The 21,237-nt window shown below is 43.8% G+C and overlaps 1 protein-coding gene across 1 annotated transcript in view; it reads right to left on the bottom strand.

Annotated features, from left to right (window-relative positions):
• Positions 1-455: 455 nt before the first annotated feature.
• LOC138593144 (protocadherin-15-like) overlaps positions 456-21,237 on the bottom strand; it is a 211,046-nt gene continuing 190,264 nt past the window's right edge. The window contains exons 36-40 of the mRNA XM_069664016.1: positions 13,963-13,984; positions 12,294-12,332; positions 12,038-12,111; positions 6,843-6,972; positions 456-1,426 (exon numbers count right to left, since the gene is read on the bottom strand). Of these exons, the coding sequence (XP_069520117.1) occupies positions 653-1,426; positions 6,843-6,972; positions 12,038-12,111; positions 12,294-12,332; positions 13,963-13,984 (1,039 nt within the window). The 3' untranslated portion in view covers positions 456-652. The remainder of the gene's footprint in view (positions 1,427-6,842; positions 6,973-12,037; positions 12,112-12,293; positions 12,333-13,962; positions 13,985-21,237) is intronic.

The following is a 21,237-nucleotide window of genomic DNA, read 5'->3' as shown; positions in this document are numbered from 1 at the left end:
AAACGATATAAATTAAAGCAGTTAGGCAAATGTTTTCAATCTTCAAATCAGAACCACAAAGAATCCGACTGTCTAAAAACACACACACCAGAACTTTAGAGAGTCAGACCTTGTTAGTTGTAGAAAGAGAAGACATCAACACCACGTTATCCAAACTCCACTTTTTAATGGATGAAAGAGTCTTTTATTTGGATAAAGTTTGCCAAGCAGCTTGACAAGGATAAAAAGGCAAGTTTGAACGATACAAGACTTCATGTGTCAAAGCAAAGTGTCAGGATGAGTCGCACCAGTGGCCGTGACACCGTAACGTAACATCCAGAGACACCAGTCGCTTAAAGGGCCGTTAAACGCTTTTTCTCTTATCAAAATAGAAATATAAGTCTTTTAATCCTAGGTCCAGTTTTCTGAGGGTGTTCTGAGATCAGTCGGGTTTAAGGGATGCTCTGGATCTTTAGCTTTCTCTCTGAATTAAAATGAAGATGTGTGAACTAATTATGAAATTCTTCTTGAAAACCAGAATGTGCTAATTAGCCGTTTAGCTAATCTGTTGATTACATTTCTTTAATTGGTTTGGAGCATCCCTGTTAGTTCCACAACTAATGACCAGAAGAGATTGTGGCGGTAAGAAGAAGCACAGTGGGCTGACGATCAGTCAGAGTTTAGTCATGGGAATGTGAAGGCTGTTCCACGGGCCCATCCACAACTCCTCCTCATCCGACTGCGTTCTGTCGCTCGGACACTCCAGCGGCTCCCGCATGACGAGCCCATTGTCGTCGTCGTCTTCGTCGATGCTGCTGTCGACCCTCGACTCTCTCTCTCCTTCTTTCAACACCTCTCTCTCCGCTGAGCTCTGCGGCCGCTCCGTGCCGCCCTGCGCCGCTTTCAGCAGGTTCGATTTGGACGCTAAACTTTCCGTGTTGCTGGTGCTGGAGGACCCCAAAGAAACGCTTGATTGTCGAGTGTTAAACGTGTTCAGCGTTTTATTGTTGTCAGTTTTGGAGAAAGAGCAAGCGGCCGTCGCAGACGGGGCCGTCCCCGCGCTCTGAAAGGTATGCAGCGTTTTGCACCCGCCATCCGCTGCCAGTCTGGGGCTGTTCAGCGGCACTCTTTCCTCCAGCGTGGCGGCCATTTTTTCCAGTTTTTTAAAGTGCTTGGCCAGCCGCGAGCTGAAGACGGGGGAGGTGAGTTTGAAGTTGTTGTTCATGTTGGTGTGCGCGTGCGTAGGGCCTGTGGCGTTGACCGAGCGCCGGGTGCGGATGATGGAGCCGTTCTGGGCCACGTAGATGCTGCCGTTGACGTTGGCGTGGCTGTTGTGCGTGCAGGATAGGCGGCTGCGTTGCGTCTCCGGCAGGCTGTCCTCACCGGTGGAGCTGGTCTCGTATTCCCGATCCACGACCAGCTTGATCCGACGTTTTTTATTACCCTGCTGGAAAAAACACAAAAATACGATATTAAAACTCTAACATTGAGTCTGGAGATTCGTTGGTGTTCTTTCAATCACTTTACCCCATAAGGCTAAACCGTAACTGTCATTGTCTTCAATCCTTTCCTCTTAAACGACTCATATATGTATTATAAAACAGACTGACTTTAGCCCCTGTCTTCCTGAAAGCGTTGTTTCTCTGTAACCCTTTTCCGTCTCAAAGCATCAGCATGCTAAAGCACATATTCTCACATGGTGTGGGAGCTTTGGTGGAAGTGTTTCTTTACTGCACTAAAACAGAAAGCACATTTTGCCGGAGGAAATGCCAAACGTTGGAGACCGTGTGGATTTCGAGAGGCCGATCGCTGGCATGTATTTTGGGAGTGCCCAGTAAAAAGGCCTTTGTGGACAGGTTTAAACAGGGTGCTAGAAAGCACATTTAACACTGGTCTGCCCCATAGACTGTGTGAAAGATGGACGACATGACAGCTCCCCAAAAGTGAAGCCAAAACATCTCTATCGCCCCCTGCTGACTGGCTGCAGTATAGGTCATAAAGCCCGCCTCCTCCATGTTAACAGATGGGACATGAGTCAAACTATAAAATCAAAATACACATCAAATACATTTTTCTCAGACATGGTTTCTGTCATTGTAGTTAGTTCTTATCATGAGTATCATGTGTCAAGTGTTTGCTCTTTTAATTAGTTATTTGATGCTGTAAAAAGGATGATTGACAGCTCTGTTGACAAATACGGCTCCTGCAGCCGATCTGTTCCTGATTAGCAGAGAAGAGGAGGAACGGAGAGAGGAGACGTAACTAAAACAATCACTACCGTCATTGAAGTTTACATACCTGTGAACGTCTTACAGCCTGATTTTGTGGAGGTATTGAATGAACAACTCTGTAATATTGTGGGTTTCTTTTTGGCTTTGGAAAGCCTGATTGATTGTGTTTTTGCCTTTTTTCTTTCTCCCAACTCTCCCCTTGATAAATCACTTATTGCCTCTATGTGCACACTGAAAAATGTGTGGATGGCAGGGGAACTAAAACTGCTTTGTATTGATGCACTGTTATATATATACTGTCACCCCATAATAAAGAAAGCACAAACAACAAAAGCATCAGTGAGCTGAAGTAAGGTGAGAACTTTGTCCACTAGAGGGCAGCAGAGACTGAAACCGACTCTTTGACTGACACTGCAAACACACAGCAAAGACAGGTCACAGCAGCAGAGTTTACGCCTGATCTTTTGTTGGGTAGGAGACATAAAAAGCAGATTTTTGTTCATGTATTAGTTGACCCAATATGTACAGTTAAACGTCTTTGTTAAATCAGAGCAAACGCTGCTGTTCACACACACTGTGAGGACGGACTGACGTGCTTTTACACACTAAAACCCTCCGCTGTTTCTGTTTAACCTCCAGAGCAGAGAAGACGCATTCGTCCACTATTACAGAGATAACGTCCTTCTGTGCCGGAACAGCTGACCGATGTATAGAGAATGATAGACACAGGGCAGGAAATGACTTGTGAAAAGGCTTGAGTGCACGGTTTGCGCTGCAGAGAGAGGTCAGTGTGTGACCTCTCTCTGAGAAAACAGCATCAGGAGAAAGAGGTATTAAAGACACAAGCCAGAAAGAGACACATGCCTGTAACAGTAAATCACAGCAAACAAGGAAGAAGAGAAACCAGGCAGATTCCACACCAATCCAGGCATTTCACCTTCCTCTTACTTTGCGGCAAAGAATTTAATCTTGGCGTTGCTGCGGCCTCAATCATGGGACTCATTCTCTTCTTCTTCATCCTCCTCAGTGTCCTCCACGATGGGCGACAAGTCGTCAGACATGCCAGAGCCGACGTCTGATTGCATGTGGTTTGAGGCTCGTCTCCCTGACGAAGAACCATCCTCCTCCTCCTCCTCTTCTTCCGATTCCTCCTCCTCACTCTCTTCTTCTATGGTTTCATGTGAAGAGCGGGAGTGTCTAGAAGTCTGCGGCCTGGAATATCTTACACTTTCAGAGTCTCTGCTGCTCTTTCTATGCGTGGCTTTGCTGTTCGCGGAGCGCCTCCTTGTGCTTCCTCTCTTTAAGTTGGCACTACTTTTTCTTCTTCTACTACTAACACTGTTACTGCTCTTAGAACTGCTACTTACGCTACCCTTTGAGCGCTTTCTGCTCGAGTCTTCACTCTGAGACTCCTCATCTTCGCTGCCTCTGTCTGTGTCGGGAGTTCCCTCGTCCTCCTCCGTTCCCGTCTCACTTTTTTCTGTATCAGATTTGTCGCGCTCGGGTGTAACAGACGAGGCGGGGCTGCTCGCGTCAGACGGCGACTCTTTGCTGCCACTTCCTGTTTCTGAATCGCTGTCATGACTCCCCTTCTCTCTCCTCCACCACACCCCCGGGGAGCCATTCTCCTCTCCTAACTGCCTCTCCCATCTCCCCCTCTCCTCAGACACCGCTGCAGAAACGCTCATATCTCCCACCGAGCTGTACATCTTCCTGCCTCCTCCTCGGCCCCAGCTCCGCTCGCTGCTCCACTCCTCATCTCCCACCCTGGAGGGTCCCTGGAGCCTTCTGGCGAGGGAGATAAGGCCGAGGGCCTCGTTCGGCTTTTGTTTCGCCGGCGGTGGTTTGCTGGCTTCCACGGACGTTTGGAAATAAGTCCCATCGATGACCAAGCTGCTGTCCAGGCTGGAAAAGCGTCCATTGGAGGACCAGCCTGGGAGCAGGACGCCTTCTCCTCCGCCGTTTCTCATCCCATTGTTCGTCACGCCTCCTCTGTTGTTTCTTCCAGATGTTTCTCCTCTCTCTGCATCTCTTCCACCTCCACCTTTGTTCTCTCTTTTCTGTGCCTCCCCTCTCTCAAATCCCCATCCCATTTCTCCCACCTTTCTGTCTCTCCCTCCTTCCCCCTCCTCCATCGGACGGACTCTTGCTTTGTTCCAGGGCGGGTGGAGGGCAGGAGGTTGTCCAGATGTTTTACTCCCCGAGGAGAGCAGTGTGCTCATTTTCATCATGGCCTTCAACTTGGAGGCCGCGCTCGAGCTCGTAGACTTAGCGTCCATGTTTGCCCCCTCCTCTAATGGTTGTTTCCTGTCGCCCTCGGTCTGTTGGATCTTTCTTGAGGGTCCATGAGGAGGAGGAGGACGAGGCTGGAGTTTGGCCGGGTGTGGGGCTAATTCACCTCCTGGAAACTTTCTCCTCACCTGTTAGCATGATATCGGTCCAAGATCAAACAGGAACATTAGGAAAGACAAGAAAACGTTTTATTTGTATGACTTACTTTACTTTTATTAAAGATCCTCGACGGTAGGACTAGTTTTGATTATTTTTCTCTGCTCATTGTTTTGCACCGAAACACCGAGACAAATTCCTTTCATGTAAAAATTTACTACTACTGCGATTGAACCTGATTCTGATTCTGATTCAAAAGGTAAAATTGGGGGAAGTAAGCTAGTTGAAGGCTGGAAACAATCCGATCTTAATCAGTCCCTCCAGGAAGTTGCAAGGTTGCGTTCCATGCAAATGGAATTGCAACTTTTTCTCGACCATGCAATTTTGTCCAATTGCTGCAACTTTTTCTGGACCATGCTATCTTGGCCAATTGCTGCAACTGTTTTCCCGACCATGCAATCTTGGCCAATTGCAGCAACTTTTTCTGGACCATGCTATCTTGGCCAATTGCTGCAACTGTTTTCCCGACCATGCAATCTTGGCCAATTGCAGCAACTTTTTCTGGACCATGTTATCTTGGCCAATTGCCGCAACTGTTTTCTTGACCATGCAATCTTGGCCAATTGCAGCAACTTTTTCTGGACCATGCAATCTTGGCCAATTGCAGCAACTTTTTCTGGACCATGCTATCTTGGCCAATTGCTGCAAGTTTTTCTCGACCATGCAATTTTGTCCAATTGCTGCAAGTTTTTCTCAACCATGCAATCTCGGCCCATTGCCGCAACTTTATCTCGACCATGCAATCTTGGCCCATTGCTTTTTCTCGAGCATGCAATCTTGGCCAATTGCTGCAACTTTTTCTCGACCATACAATCTTGGCCAATGCTCACATTGCATTTGATGCCCATTGACTTAAATGTCATTAATTTTATTTACATTTAATTTGGAGTCCAGACACGGAGATGGATTTGAATTGATGTCAGAGGACCAACAGCTCTCTCAGCCAATAGATGGATTTATCTGAGCGTTTGTTCCAGTCACTGACGGTGGATGTGCAAAGTGTTTCTTACATCACACACGTCTCAAAACATTGCAACTTGCTTTGCAACTTTTTAAAAAGCTGCAGTGAAATCAGACTTTTTCGGCTGCAACAACCAGAGAAAAACCTGCGAAATCCTGGAGGGACTGATTAATACAGTGTAGAAGGCTGTGATGGAGGTGCGATGCTGTGTCAGTCACTGGTGAAACAATGAACTACAATAAAGGAAGTCACAACACTCCCCTGCTGTCTATAATACTGTTAGACAGGATTTTATAACTCTGTAAAGTAATGGCAACAATTACTTTATGTTTTTGCATAAATGCAGCGACGCCTGCGAGCTAGTTCAGGCAGGCACCTCGAGCTGCACTGACTTCACACTTGACATGCATCGCTCTCCGCAATCACCTGTCAAACACTTCCTCCCTATGTGGCGTCTATGTAAGCTGCAGGATTTCCAGTCTCTCCCTTTTGCTCTGTCATTGCACCAGTACTGCGCTCATACCTACAGCCCCACCATCCACCTGCAGTCTCCGGCTTGCTGCAATAAACCATGACAAACATGAGTTGTCTGACTGAACTCATGTTTAACTGGGAGGACTAGGCGAAGCTGCGGACCCCTACTTCGTCGCTGAGCTTGTCTCATCCAAATAAATAAGAGCTGTAGTTTCCATGAAAGCAGCTTTACACTGGTTTATATACAGATTAAACAAATGAGGTGTGAAATGTTCATTTGTGAGCTGTGGAAGTGTTGGTGGGTGGATTTTGTTACCGTTGGAATGAACCCAGTTAGCCGTTTCCTCCTTTTTTCATTCATTATGCTAAGCTAAGCTGCTGGCTGCAGTTTCATATACAGTGAATTGTGCAGCCACGAGAGTGGTATTGATTACCTAAACAAAGTAAGAAAACTGAGGACGTATTTCCCCAAATCTGCTCCTTTGAAAAGATGGTGCGTTCAAGTCCATCAGTGTGAGAAAATAGTGGATTTGGTGTAAATTGGGCAGCGTGTCTAATAAAACTTAAGATCACTAAAAGTTTTTAACTTTCACAAAATCTCTATTTCATACCACAAAACTGCACAAACATCATCGCTATTAGATCAACAACTTCTCCTCTTTACCCATAATGCCTGTTGGCACTTTCCCCCGTGTTGGTGAATATCTGAATATTTCAGCTCTAATTCTACATGAGCTTTCAGTGTTTACCTCTCCGTCAGACTCCTGCGGGCTGTAGTAATAGCTGCCGTCGTCATCGACAACAACTTCTCCATATTCATCGTAGAGGCCGGAGGGCGAGATCAGCTTCCTGCGACTGCCGTACTGAGGAAGGTCATACCTGGACAGAGAGAGAGAGACAGGGCGAGGGGGAAAAAAGCAGATAAGAATCAACCAGAAAAAGCGGAAAGTGCACATTTTCTGCTTGAATTTTAAAGGTTATTTTTCTCAAAGATAAAGGAATAAATGGAGGCTGCACAAACACAACTGTTGCACTCTGCTAATGCTAATCCACATTAACTTATAGTAAGCAACACAGAGCAAGACAGTGCTTTCCTCCCAAGATAAGCAGTGTCTAATGACTCGTCTAAGCAAAGCTGCCTTAATCACAAAAGACTCATTTTGTTGCCAGGAGACACTTTGTGAGCAGAAAACACTGCAATCGATTTCCCTCCCTTTTGTCTCTCTTTGTTGCCTGTTGCTGGGAGCGCTGCCTGCCTCCACCGGCCAAAAACACACTGTGCTGTGTATCACCACTTGGGCTCCGTGCCCTGCAGCAAGCAACTCAGAGAGCCAGCGGGTCAAAAAAACACGCTTTCCTGCAAACAATATGTCCCTGTGTGATTAAAGTAACAAATCTGCTGGAAGTCCTCCGGCTGCGTTCTGTAATCACTCCGCTTACAGTCACACAACCGGGGGGACAAGTCGCCCTCCTATTACGTTAAGTAGCCGAGTAATAAACAAATGGAAGGGGCGAGAAGGGCGGCTTAAGTGAGAGACGAAGAGGGAGGAAGGAGGAAAGGAGAGGAGAGGAGGAAGCAGAAGTGTGGGATGGCAGGGTCAGTCATAAATGTCACAGTTATAATCCTCAGAGCTCGGCCTCTGCAACTTAATGTAATGAGTCTTAACCTTCCTCTAAAACCTGCTTACGGGATTTCACAGTCATTAACCCGCTCACTCACACTGAAGTGCACACACAACCACATTACTTAAAGGCTACAGTAACCCTTATTTACATTTTGTGCTTTCTAAGTCATCTTTCTTCCCCTTTTTTTCCCCAGTCACTCCTTTCTTTCTCACTCCTCCCTCTCTGCATGTCTCCACTAGGGGGCAGCGATAAACTAAGGATCAGCTCATGTAGTTCAAAATATGCCACACCTGGCATTACAGTTAAGTTCTGTGTGTGTACGGACCACAATGTAGTGAATTGTTACACTGGCTTGAGTTTCCAAATGATTGTTTAATGTTTAAAACAACCAAAAACCTACAAAGGACTATAAGTACTGTTATATTTAATATCCTCTGATGCTCTGATTAGCATCAGGATTATTGTCTTGTTCTGTCTCTTTAACGTTATGCTAGTGCTACATTACATTTCCGAAAAAAAAACTCTGCATGTTTAGCTTGTTTGAAGTCATGTCCGTTTTTTAAGAGTGGGGAAACATTAAAGTTACAGTTTGACATTTTGGGGAATCGACTTACTTGCTTAATTGGAAGACACCGCTCTCATTACTGCCTCTTATATGAAGCTGGAGCCAAGAGGCTGTTAGCTTTTCTTGGACAGGAAATAATCACGTGACCCCTAGTCAAACTAAATTTGTAATTTCCTGTCAAACATTAAAAAATGTGGTAAAAACAGTTTTATGTCCAAAGAAAGGCTCAAATTTGTTCGTTCCTCCTTAATGTTGTACAGGACCTACAAGCTAGCAGCTAGCTAGCAGCTACTGGTCATCAGTAGGTTTGTCTTCTCACACTAGGCGCTATTGGCTGATGGAAACCACAATCAATATCTGCAACAAGGATTTAAGGATTAAAAAAAAGGTTTAAAAGTGAGCTTTAGAGGTGCTGCTGGGCACACTTTGTTACTCTAGGACTGGTCTAAGCTAGCCGTTTTCCTCCGTTTCCAGTTGTATGCTGAGTTAAGCTAACTGGCTGTAGCTTTGTACTTACAGTAAAGATGCTATGATGGCTAGCAGGGTGCTATTTCGTTGGGCGTATTTACACGTTTCCTTCAGGAAGGTAGGGAAAGAGTTGTCGTAACTTTTAGCTAGCTGCTAGCTTGTAGGTCCTGTACAACATTGAGGAGGAGCGAACACATTTGAGCATTTCTTTCGACATAAAATTATGTTTTCACCACAGGAAATTACGAATTTTAATTTGTCATTTAATAATATAACAAGTGATTGGTCATATTTACATGTTTCCTTCAGGAAAGTAGGGAAAGACTTGTCGTAGATATTGATTGCCGTTTGCAGCAGCCAATCGCGCCTAGTATGACAACACATTGATGACCAGTAGCTGCGAGCTAGCTGCTAGCTCATAGGTCCGTATGACATCTGGGAGGCCATTTTTTGACATAAAATTCTGTTTTCACCACAGGAAATTACACATTTTCATTTAAGAATATAGTGTACAGATGACAACCATGATGATAGCTTAAAATCAATTCTGATTTCATGGGAACTTTAACATAACAACATGAGAGTGGTATTGATCTTCTCGGCTAACGCTCTGCAATGAAGATGATCATTTTCATAATGTTGGACCATCCCTTTAATATTGTTTTCCCATTTGTAATGAACGCTGTAATAACCTTGCCTCCTGCCTTAAACACGCTGAACATGCAGAATTCTAATCTTCTCTTTCTGTTCCCACCTTTGTCCTGCTTCTGTTTACAACAACATAAAAACTGCGCCTTCATCGTGCCCATTATGCCAGATCTCACTCTTCTTGTCCTACATTTTTCACGTGGGTGCCCTAACTCAGCACCTATCATCTCCGTGACAGTCACACTGCTCATCTCCCACGCCAAAACCCAATTTTGGAAAAGCAAGATTTAATCCCTCACTCCTCTGTTGCGTTTTCACTCTTGACTAGAGGGCAACGCGAATTTGGCTTGTTTTGCAGTTTTTGTTTCCCCCCTCCCCCGACAGCATCAAAACATCAGACCTGTGCAACAAATGGATGAAGTTATTTTCTGCATCTGTATAAATCCAATCAGAACGGCGCCAAAGGCAGATGGCTACTTTCCCAACATGCGGGGAAAATCCCATTTTGATTCCATCTTGTGAAGACGGATGAAAGGAAAGGTCAAAAGGTTACGATCCAGCTTTCCAAATGGATTACAATAGCTTCAGAAGCAAACGTCAGCTGTTGTCTGTGTGTACAAAAGATCTCCCCGAACTCTGAAACTCTGAGTGTTTCCTAAGAGGCGGCTTTAACATTTGTAAGCATCGTCTTTCAGAGAAATCCTCCATCTTTCATTTACATCTGCGACAAATAAAGTGATTACATCTGAGCCCCGACGGGTCACAGAGTCTGGCTTCCTGCTCCCGCGTACGTTCGAGTCAGACATGAATTTGTGGATGTTGCTCTAAGCCAACAGCATCTGGCCCATTGTCTGCTGCCACGGCTGGCTGCCTGATTAGCTGCTACAGTATTGCAATGCTAGGCAGGGAGAATTAGCTGTGTGTGTGTGTGCGTGTGTGTGTGTGTGTGTGTGTGTTTGTGTGTGTGTGTGTGAAAGACAGAATGAGCGAGAGAGCGGGTGTATGAGCGAGTGAATGAATGTGTTTTGCCACGAGAGAATTTATGTGTGTGTGTCTGCTACTGTGTATTTACGTGCGTGTGTGGGTGGGCGTATAAAATCAAGTTCCCGGGAGTCTGCAGCTAAAATTATAAAAATTACACAATGCATCACAGATGGCAGGCTGGATGCGGAGGAAAACGTACACATGCACACACACCAAAACACACACACAGGCTTGGGAGAGATGCAATAAGTCTTCAGAGGTCTCGCTCATGAGCGCTTTGATGTCATGTGTCTGTATGTGTGTTCAATATATCGCCGGTCCTTCACAGTGTTTCTTGCTTTCCTGACATCAGGCACCCGAGAGATGACACACACATGTACAGTACTTACACACACACACACTTTGAAAAAAATCCCTGCAAGATCTATTCAACAACATGAGAGGGGAGGTTTGTATGATGCAGGTCACCGGTGTCGCACAGAAGCATCACGCTGTGAGGGACGTGGTCAGATGGGTCATAAAGCAGCTGTAACTCGAGGCTCAGTAGGATGGAGTGAGCTCCAGTGTAGGAGGAAGTGCGTTTCATGAATGACGTGTTGAACCAGGTCGGTCACTGCTAGAGGTCAAAGGTCAAACACAGAACATAGTGTTCACGGCATGTATTCATTCATGATAGGGAACTCACCTGTCGAGCTATGAAATGGGTTGCACTTTACATCAAAGCTCAATAATAACACATTGAAGTTTGATAATAAAGAGACATTCATAACCAGGTAATCGCCTGGTATTAGGAACCGGGGACATGTGGGTAACATTAGGATGAAATTTAGAGGGAAAAAAGGGGCCGAAAACAGACGGTGATTACAGGGAAATGTATTTAAAAATAGCAACAAGGCAACACTTTTGTTTTATAAAGTTATAATAATGGTTAAATTATGGTAACCTGCTGATAATCATGAGGAAATAACAGTGGAAATTTGTATTATAAAATAGTTAGAATAAAATTAATGGGTTAATAATCTGATAAATAAGGTGCTATTGGTAGGTAAATATGTTATACACAAAATTGTTCCCATCCATCCTTCCTTCCTTCATTCCTTCCCTCCCTCCCTCCTTCCTTCATTCAATCCATCATCCATCCATCATTCCATCCATCCTTCCTTCCTTCCATCCTCCCTCCCTCCCTCCCTCCTTCCGTCCATCCTTCCATCCATCCATCCATCCATCCATCAATCCATCCTTCCTTCCATCCATTCTTACTTTTTTCCTTCCTTCCATCCATCCTTACTTTCTTCCTCCCTTCCATCCATCCATCCATCCTTCCTTCCGTCCGTCGGTCCGTCCATCCTTCCTCCCTTACTTCCTTCCATCCATCCTTACTTTCTTCCTTCCTTCCATCCATCCATGCATCCTCCCTTCCTTCCATCCATCCATCCATCAGCTGTTCTTCACAGTTAAACTTCATTTTAAAAGTTAACTCAAGGTTGGAAAGTTTCAAGTATGGGAGTAAAAGTGCTTCAGATAAACCATCCAAACAAACAGCAGGCCTAACTGTAGGGATTACAGACAAATATGCACACGAAGTACTCTCTGTATATAAAAAGCAATATGTGGGATGTGCAGGAACTTGTCCAACCATAGAGACACACATACCCGTGATCATAGTTGTAATAATCCTGTGTGTAGTAGTCCTGGCCGGGGTCGATGCCAGACTCCATTGATAACTCCTGTGAGATTTAAAGACCAGTATTAGCAGCTTCCCACACACAGAAACAAACACAAGAACACCCAAACAAATATATACGTACAAATCACACATATAGTCATTTAGAACAGATTTAAAACACTGCACCCACAGCCCAACAGAAACAGGGAGTAAAGATGTATTCAGAGAAGAGAGACAGAGTACCTCAGGCCTGAGCAGGGAAGGTCGGAGAAGTTGTTGAGTCTGCCAGAGGGAAAGAAAAGCGGCGAGTGACAAGACAGATGGAGGAAGTTACTGCAGGAGCTCTGCAACTACATGTTACATCAAAACGACGATCCTCATCGTTGGGATGCAGATCAACTATAGTTTTTGGATTGGGTTTCATCAATCCAATTTGATACAGGAGGTTTTACTCTTCTTTTTTCCAACTTTTATTCATCTCAAAGTGAAATATGTTATGCCTTTAAAAATGCATATATGCTGTTAAAATGATTTTCTTGCATTCAATGGACTGTTGAGGTCTTAAATGTTTATGGAAATGGGAGACTGTTACGGAAGCATTTTATTTACTCCTTTTTTCCGTGATTAAGAGTCATTTCTGGTCGGTTTTTTTTAGATCTCGACTTATTTATCCCGTTATCATGAGACGCTGCACCACCCTAACGTGAGCTAACGATAACTCGTATTCCCAGAGTTGCTGAAGCACAAAACAAACACCGGACTGCACAGTGCATATACGTCGCATATGCTGTATAAAAACTGTCTTTGCTATGACTGAATCTTCCTCTGCAGCACGCGTGCGATACAGTTTTGCATCTGCGAGTGAGACAGAGACGCTTGTTGTTATGAAGTGGGTTTGTGTGCTTGATCGGTAAATTGATGGTGCATCGTATTCTACTTGGTAGTTGTAGTCTATCGTGCGATCAAAAACCGTGTCCCAGCTGCGGTGAGTCTATACATACAACACCAATTCCCACAATTTCTGGGGAACAATCCCATAATTCCTATACAGCTGCCTCTACAGGATCCGGGCTAGGCTAGCTTGTAGCTAAATTGACACACACGAGGGAGATTTACTTCCCCCGCTGTGCATGAAGAGTCTGTGTGTCACCTGCTGGTAAACTGTGAACACGCGTGCGGTGCTTTTGCCATCACAGATGATGTCAGCGGGATGATCGAGGCAACAGCGTGTATTCCCCTTATCAGCGGCACCTCATCCCCGGCACGTTAGCGCTGTGGCTATATAAATGGACTGTTCACGGAGCAGACGTGCCACGGATGCCTACACCTGCAGCGCACACACACGGGGTGAGGTATGTGTGTGTGCCGACAGAAAGTAGGAGACAGTAAGCTTTCGTTAAAAAAATTACTTATTCCAGGGCCAGTGAATTTGCAACTTTACGAATCTTTAAATCGTGCAACAATTTTGTGGCCTGTGCTACAAAACTGTGAACCTCTGTAGCAGCAGTGCTACTTGCAAAAGAAAGTAAATGAACAGCCCTGAAACATGGAAGTACCAGCCTGTTGTTTCGTGTTCTAGATCGCCGGAAGATTATCCAGTTATCACGAGAATAACAGCTTTGTTATCTCGCGATAACGAGAAAAATAAGTTGAGATCTCGAACTGGAAAACGGAGCAAATAAAATGCTATGGATCCATGTCCACTAAGGGCTTCCGTAGACAGTCAATTATGTAGATGTACAACAAACAGCAAAAGGAACTGATTTCATGCTCCTCCGTCTTGATTACGTCAAACAGAAAAGAATTGAAAGAGCAGAAGAAAATTAAGGACAGCACTAAACATCAGAGGAAACGAAGAAGACGTGAATAACACTCATGCGAGTACATGCCGTGCACACAGACAGACTCCTACCTCATGTTGTCCGTATCCACGCCTGAAAGATCAAAGACAGAATCAGTGAGTTCACTAACTAACTCTGCATAGAGAACCTGACGTTACACATAATCCTCCTGATGTCAGTAACGAGCGTCAGCACTTTGCTGTGTGTTTTTTCTGACTGCAGAGGAAACGGGATGTTTAAATCAAGACCCAGATGGAAGTGGCCGCTGGAAATATATTTAATTTGGCAGAATTTAACCCAGTTTCTAAAGAAGAAAGCAGGACGATGAGATGTGTGTGTATGAGAGAGTGTGTCGTTTTTATAGAAGACAAATGGAGGGCTGTACAAAGTGTAACATCCCTGCTCATGCAGTATTAACACCTTATTTACAACCCAAATGAGCTTAATATATTATTAAAAAACAGTAGATTGGATGAATATTAGCCTAAACAACAACACTATTCTTCAATTACTGTGCAGTTTGTGAATGGTTTAAGAGGTGGGATGTTTTATTCATGAGAGCAGCACCATGACAGATACACACAACACATGCGTGTAGGATGTAAACATCTTTGCATGGACACACACTGTTGAGCATAAGTACTATGATGGTACACGCTGTTACAAACATATTAGGAACAGGTGACACTTTAAGTTTAGCAGCTTTAAGTAATCACAAGGACTCTGAGCAGCGTGGTGAGTGGTTGACCAGCTGGTGAACAAAAAGTAATCAAGCTGTTACTCATCAAGACCCTCCCTGCTGACTCGAGTCAAAGCGTCTGTGCTGTCTGTGCAGGGGTCTAATAATCATCCACCTCCATTTAAACTGTTCCTGGTTAAACTTGTTTAACTTTAGAGACAGACATTGTGGTGTCAGGTACATGAAAAATATTTTATAAATTAAGGGCCTGTTTCCACTGACAGCGTCCTAATCCTCAATTTCAGAGCGCTTGTCACCAGCGCTTACTGTTGCTAAGTTACTAAATTTGTCTGGCGGCTCTTCCGCTTCCCTTGGTAGTGACGACTAAGTCTGTTTTAAAGCACTCTGTGTGTTTAATATTTGCTTTTATTCACGGAAGCTTTACAAAGTAAACATAAAAACAATGTAAAGTTGTCCTGGCGTTAGCAGCAGCGATACACCTTTAAAAAATTAAAGCTTCACCTCCGCCGTTGTTGTTGACAAAATTGATATCGAATTCCCCGCACCCTCGAATTTTGATTGGTCTGTGAGGTAGGGATGGGGACGAATAATCGAGTACTTGATGTTGACGTCGAGCAACGTTACACGACTCGCACACCTGCGCATGCGTTGTTTTGGGCTAAAGTAGTTTAACTCAGTTACATGCACCCTGTCAGCCGTGACCAGGAAAAGTGATGTCTGGAAGTACTAAAAGACGACGATAACGTGCTGAGCAAGATATGTGGTGTTAAACTTATATCATAGAAATACTAGTTGGATGCTTAACCACATGCGCTTAAAGCACAAGGAGAAGGCAGCAGAGACACAACATGCAGTTTAGCATCACATCATTTGCTAGCCCTTTTAGCACCTGTCGTTGTGATGATACCAGAGCGTAGAAGATTAGCCTGCTAATAACAGACATGGTGACTGGAGATATGCTCCCATTAAGTGTTGTGGAAGGAGAAGGCTTCTGTGAGCTGATGGCGTTTGTCGACCCGAAGTACAGGCATATAGCCTAACGGGAGGTCCGTGTCCGACGTGTTTTTAACGGTAAAAAACATATAATTTGTGAGTACTCGTTCACTCATGAGGTTATTAGATTAATCGAATATTGAGATTACTGGACATGCCCATCCCTACTGTGAGGGAGACTTGACATTGAGAGTGCTGTGAGGGCGTTTTTTGGGAAGTAGAAAATAGGCACTGCCAGCGCAAAAAACGCTGTTAGTGGACACTGGCCCTGAAAGGCTGCAGACAGGTCAAAGGGAGATAATTATCCCTTTGAAGGATGGATGCAATGATACATTTTAAACATATGTGCTTGGAGATCTACTGTATATTTTTTCTTGCTCTTAATCCTAATAGAACATCACGGTCGGGTTTCACAGGCAGCCATGTGGTCATTTAAATCGTTGCATAACCTCCAAAACTGTGTTCCTTCTCTAACCCCACAGCAGTCACAAGCTAATTTAGACAACCTTTTAACACTTCCTGTGAAGCATGAGCCCTCACCCGGTCTGGCAGATTTTCCCTAAGACCAAGATCGATGCTACTCCGTGTCTTTAGAGTACAGAGCTTGAGCCAGGAAGCAGCTAGCTTTGTAGCATTAAGACTGGAATCAGGGAGAAACGTTTAGCTTTGTCTGAAGGCCGCAAAAAAACATGAAGCAACTCTTACCTTTTGGAATTAGCATTTTATACATTTATATTTTTTTAATACAAATGTAGACTTCAGGTTTTTGGGCAACCAGAGGCAAGCAGCTTTATTCTATGTTATGCTAATTAACTGCTGCCTCAGATTTGCTGCGCAGTTGCATCAAATAAATCCAACTCTCATCAAGTGTTTTTCTCAATATGCAAAACAATATTGCTTTTAGAAATGTCTGACACTTTTAATACACTTTGGATAAAAAACAATACACACTGTTTCTTTTCATCGCACACAAGATTGAGCCCGCCCAGCAGGAGAGTCGATGAGTGTATGAACAAATAAGCTCGATGTGATGTTTACAGGACTGTGAAATGAAGACTTACTGTTCTGAGAAAACAAACTGCAAACATACCGAGTGAGATACAGAGAGAAACAAGAACCGGGAGAGGCAGCGAGATGGAGTAAGACATGAAGAAATGTCAAAAACATGAAGGGGGAAAAAACAATTCTGGGGTTTTACAAGGAGGTATGCCAAAGGGAAAAACACGAAGAAAAACATCCTCTCCGTCCATGCGTCGGTTGCAGGATGTACAGTCGTGTAAAACTACGGTAATGAGCACGCCAAACGAAGATGTATCACACGACATAAATGGTGACTTTTAGAGGACACGTCACATTCAAATGAGCTTAAACGTGTGTGTCTAAAGCACATACAGACACGCGCTTCGAGGAGAAATGGGGGCCTTTCATTCAGCAGATTATCAGGATAAATAGAAGGATTAAAGGAAGGACTGGTGGATGCATAGAAGGACATGTAGGTGGGCGAATAGAAGGCAATGAATGGAGGGATAAAGGTCAATCTGCAGGTTACAATGAAACGCAAGCACCGTGTTTGTGTGTAAGTGTGTGTACACCCTTCAGATGATACCTGCCAGGAGTGTGTGCCCAGCTTTGTGCGTTTAATCTGTGTTTGTGTGTGAAGATAAGTCTATCTCTGCGTCCTTGTTGCTCTGACAGACACATTAGGAGGTCTTCTGGAGACAAAAACACACACAGTAGGATATCTGATCGCACAGAAATACACACATCTGACATGATTGAGCTGCGCTCTTTGTGTCCTCTCTACCTTGTTCGGCGGTGTGTATGAGAAACAGGAAGACGGGAGGGGAGAAATATTATTAGCCCTTAAAGGACACGCTCAGAATATAACAGACTCGTCTTGTCTCTTTTCCATTTTCTTTCAACATTTTCCTTCTACTGTAGCTCCCTCGCGCTTTGCACTCATTTGTAACTTCCTTTTTCTCCGACTTGTTTCGCTCTCTGGGCCTATTTCAGCCTGTTCCAACTCCAAAATCCTCTCTCTTTCATATTTTTTTTGGAGCGTTCTCTCATGGAGGCTGCATGACATGTAGGAAATAACTTCAAAAACAAGCACGGCTCCTCACATTTCCAGAATAAACCCGGTTTTGGAGGGAGGTAAAGCACCAGTGAGAGGGGGCTTCTTTGTGTTGTAAATGTAGTGAGGGAGCAGGACCAGTGCAAACAAATAGCTGAATATATTAGGCTTTAAGCTGCTTCATGTTTATACAGCTCCACTGTTAAAATCATTTGGCATTTTTAGGGTTTAAATTTCTTCCCTTAACCTACCCTGACAAGTTAGGGTATCATCATCCATCCCTTATCTATACTGCTTATCCTGTTCATGTTCCCGATGGGGCTGGAGCCTATCCCAGCTGTCATTGGGCGAGAGACGGGGGAAACCCAGGACCGATCGCCCGTCTATCACAGGGCTGACACATAGAGACAAACAACCATTCACAACCACATTCACACCTACGGGCAATTCTAGAGTAATCAACTAACTTAACAAGCATGTCTTTGGACTTTGGGAGGAAGCCGGAGTACCTGGAGGGAACCCACGCAACCCCTGCGTTCGAACCAATGAAGCGTTGATAAAGATGGACGATGCGTCTCCATCTGCTCTCATTGTACGAAAGTGATGCCAAAATAGCCCCCGTGATAGGCGCTGCCATCTTGCGATGGTGACGCCATTTGGAGCCAGAGACTGTGCAGTAGAGATCGGCGGGTGGAGCCGCTGTAGCCACTTCCGCTAGCCAAAACACACACTTAACTTACCGAAAAAACAGCAAAGAAACCATGTTTGAGAAACATTTATTTGGCGTGTATTTTGATTTTATTGTTTGACTCATGTCCCATCTGTTAACATGGAGGAGGCGGGCTTTATGACCTATACTGCAGCCAGTCAGCAGGGGGCAATAGAGAGGTTTTGACTTCAATTTTAGGGAGCTGTCATGTTGTCCATCTTTTTATATCTCTATGGTCCGAACCCTGAGGGGATCATGGACATGTGTCCCAAATCCATGACAATCCATCCAATTGAAATCCAGACATTTGACCAGAAACTCAACTTCATAGTGGCCCTAAATCGTTTAGATTCATTGTCTGGGAGCTGGGACTTCTTGCCCATCTATCATGTTGACATTTTTCACTGGATAAGTTTAGACTTTGACCTTCAGTTGGCTCTATCAAAAATGTAAGAGATCAAAGTAATTAGAATTCATCTTTTGGTACAGATGGATATCCAGGGGTACATATTTATGAACATTTGAAACAACATGAGAGACCTGTTTTTTTTTCCCCACAGGTCAATGCTCCAGTGATATCTGTACAAAATTCCAATCCATCTTATGGTTGAAGATATACCAAAATCTGGACCAAAGTGCACAGGCCAACATATCCATCCATCCATCCATCCATCCATCCATCCATCCATCATCTCTACAGCTTATCCTGTTCAAGGTCGCGGGGGGCTGAAGCCTATCCAAGCTATCACTCTGTAAAAGGCGGGGTACATCCTGGACTTATCGCCAGTCAATCACAGGGCTAAGCCAACATATCAACATTTCCATCCCAGCCCTGCTGCTAGTGTGGCTAACAAGCTAACAGTTTTGCCATATGACTTTCATAAATCAAATGAAGTCAGTTGTCTGATAATAAACCACAAATTCTCATGACTATTAAAAACAGAAGGCCAAATCTGGTTTGTAAACTGTGACAGGTGGTTTTGAACCATTCACCTTTGCTTTGTCTTTCCAAAAAGTCAAGGTAGACGTTATTTGCAAACCTTGTATATACAAAAAAACAGGAAGAAATGCTGGCAAAAATCCCCAAAATATGAGGAAAGCTGTACAGGAGATGACACAGATGTTGGTAGACACCTGTTCAAATACTAATCACTGTTTGCTTTAGCATATTATGATTTTCTCTGCCACATCCAATGGCTAATTTTCTGCTTCAACACCCACATTTGCTATGATAATCTTCACTGTAGCGAGGATCAAACCTCTGACTTATAATTAGACGACCAACGCTCTCTCGCTAAGTCTTGTAGCTGTGATTCTCTATTCAGTTTCAATTACGCACAGCCTCGCTTTGCTGAACGTTTTAAACAACACAAGATGTCAAGAGTTGTCTGTTCCCTGTACGAAAGCAAACAAAAACTGAAAGAGGCAATAAAGACACAGAGCGGGTATGAGTGTGTGCAATGACATGCAGCGCACTGAGGTTGAAAGCTAATCTTAACATAAAACATTTCCAACCCAGTCAGCTGAAACAGCAGCTCTGCCTGCAACCTGTTTAATGCAGCTGTGCGTGTGTGTGTGGAAGTGTGCATGTTCGCAGTACTGTTTCTGCCAAAACCCTGGTGTATAAGTGTATTGATGGAGCCTTTTACAAGTTCACAGCTTAACAACGAGGTTTGTAGCTTGATAATGGATTTGGGTATGTAATTAGCATATTGCTGAACAATACACCAAATTGAAACAGCAGCCATTTTGCTCTGATTTAATGTTAAAACAACATATTTCATAACTTTGGTACTGTTCAACATAAGCTAATGTTAGCATTCAACCACTTCTTAGCTAACATTACATATTAATATGTCACATAGGATAAGAGAAGTACATTTCTGGCGTAATACAGCAAGCTAACCTCAATGTCTAGTGTGAAACAGCTTACTAACTCCAATGTCTAGCATCATACAGCTAGCTAACTCCAATGTCTAGCGTGAAACAGCTTGCTAACTCCAATGTCTAGCATAATACAGCTAGCTAACTCCAATGTCTAGCGTGGAACAGCTTGCTAACTCCAATGTCTAGCGTAATACAGCTAGCTAACTCCAATGTCTAGCATCACACAGCTAGCTAACTGAAATGTCTAGCTAGAAACAGCTTGCTAACTCCAATGTCTAGCATCATACAGCTAGCTAACTCCAATATCTAGCATGACACAGCTTGCTAACTCCAATATCTAGCTTAATACAGCTAGCTAACTCCAATGTCTAGCATCATACAGCTAGCTAACTCCAATATCTAGCATGACACAGCTTGCTAACTCCAATGTCTAGCGTAATACAGCTAGCTAACTCCAATGTCTAGCATCATACAGCTAGCTAACTCCAATGTTACTTATATACAGTTAGCTCTTATCGCTAACTGTCATCTTAGCTAGGTAAAAGTAATGTTAGGAATAAATTAGTTGATGGCCAACATTGGCTATTTTGACTAAGCTGTTTGTAGCTAATAGGTTATCAAATCTGTGTTTTTCCTTGAAATATGACCATGTGTTTCTTTTATGTTTCTAAACATGTTACTATCTATTGTATTTTCAGTTTCTGATCATTTGAGAAATTAATAAATGATGACATGTTTGCCAAATTCCCTTTTTGCAAACCTGGAGCACAGCAGTACAACATTGTAATGACATTTTAACTTTCTACGATGAGTGTGACGTCAGAGCAAAATAGCCACTGTTTGAATAAGGTGAATCACAAAGGCTGTATATGTGTCATAACTGGCTAATTTTACATAACATAACACCTCGACACATTCCACTTGAGAAAAGATCCATCAAGGTACGAGTATGTTTAGTATCTAACAGAACCTCATAAAATATC

The sequence above is a fragment of the Semicossyphus pulcher genome, unplaced genomic scaffold (assembly GCF_022749685.1).
Source record: "Semicossyphus pulcher isolate SPU_LCO1_2020_fin unplaced genomic scaffold, fSemPul1.0.p SCAF_16, whole genome shotgun sequence".
In the NCBI taxonomy this organism is placed as follows: domain Eukaryota; kingdom Metazoa; phylum Chordata; class Actinopteri; order Labriformes; family Labridae; genus Semicossyphus; species Semicossyphus pulcher.
Note: the sequence above shows the minus strand (reverse complement) of the source record. Positions and strands in the feature narration are given on the sequence as shown.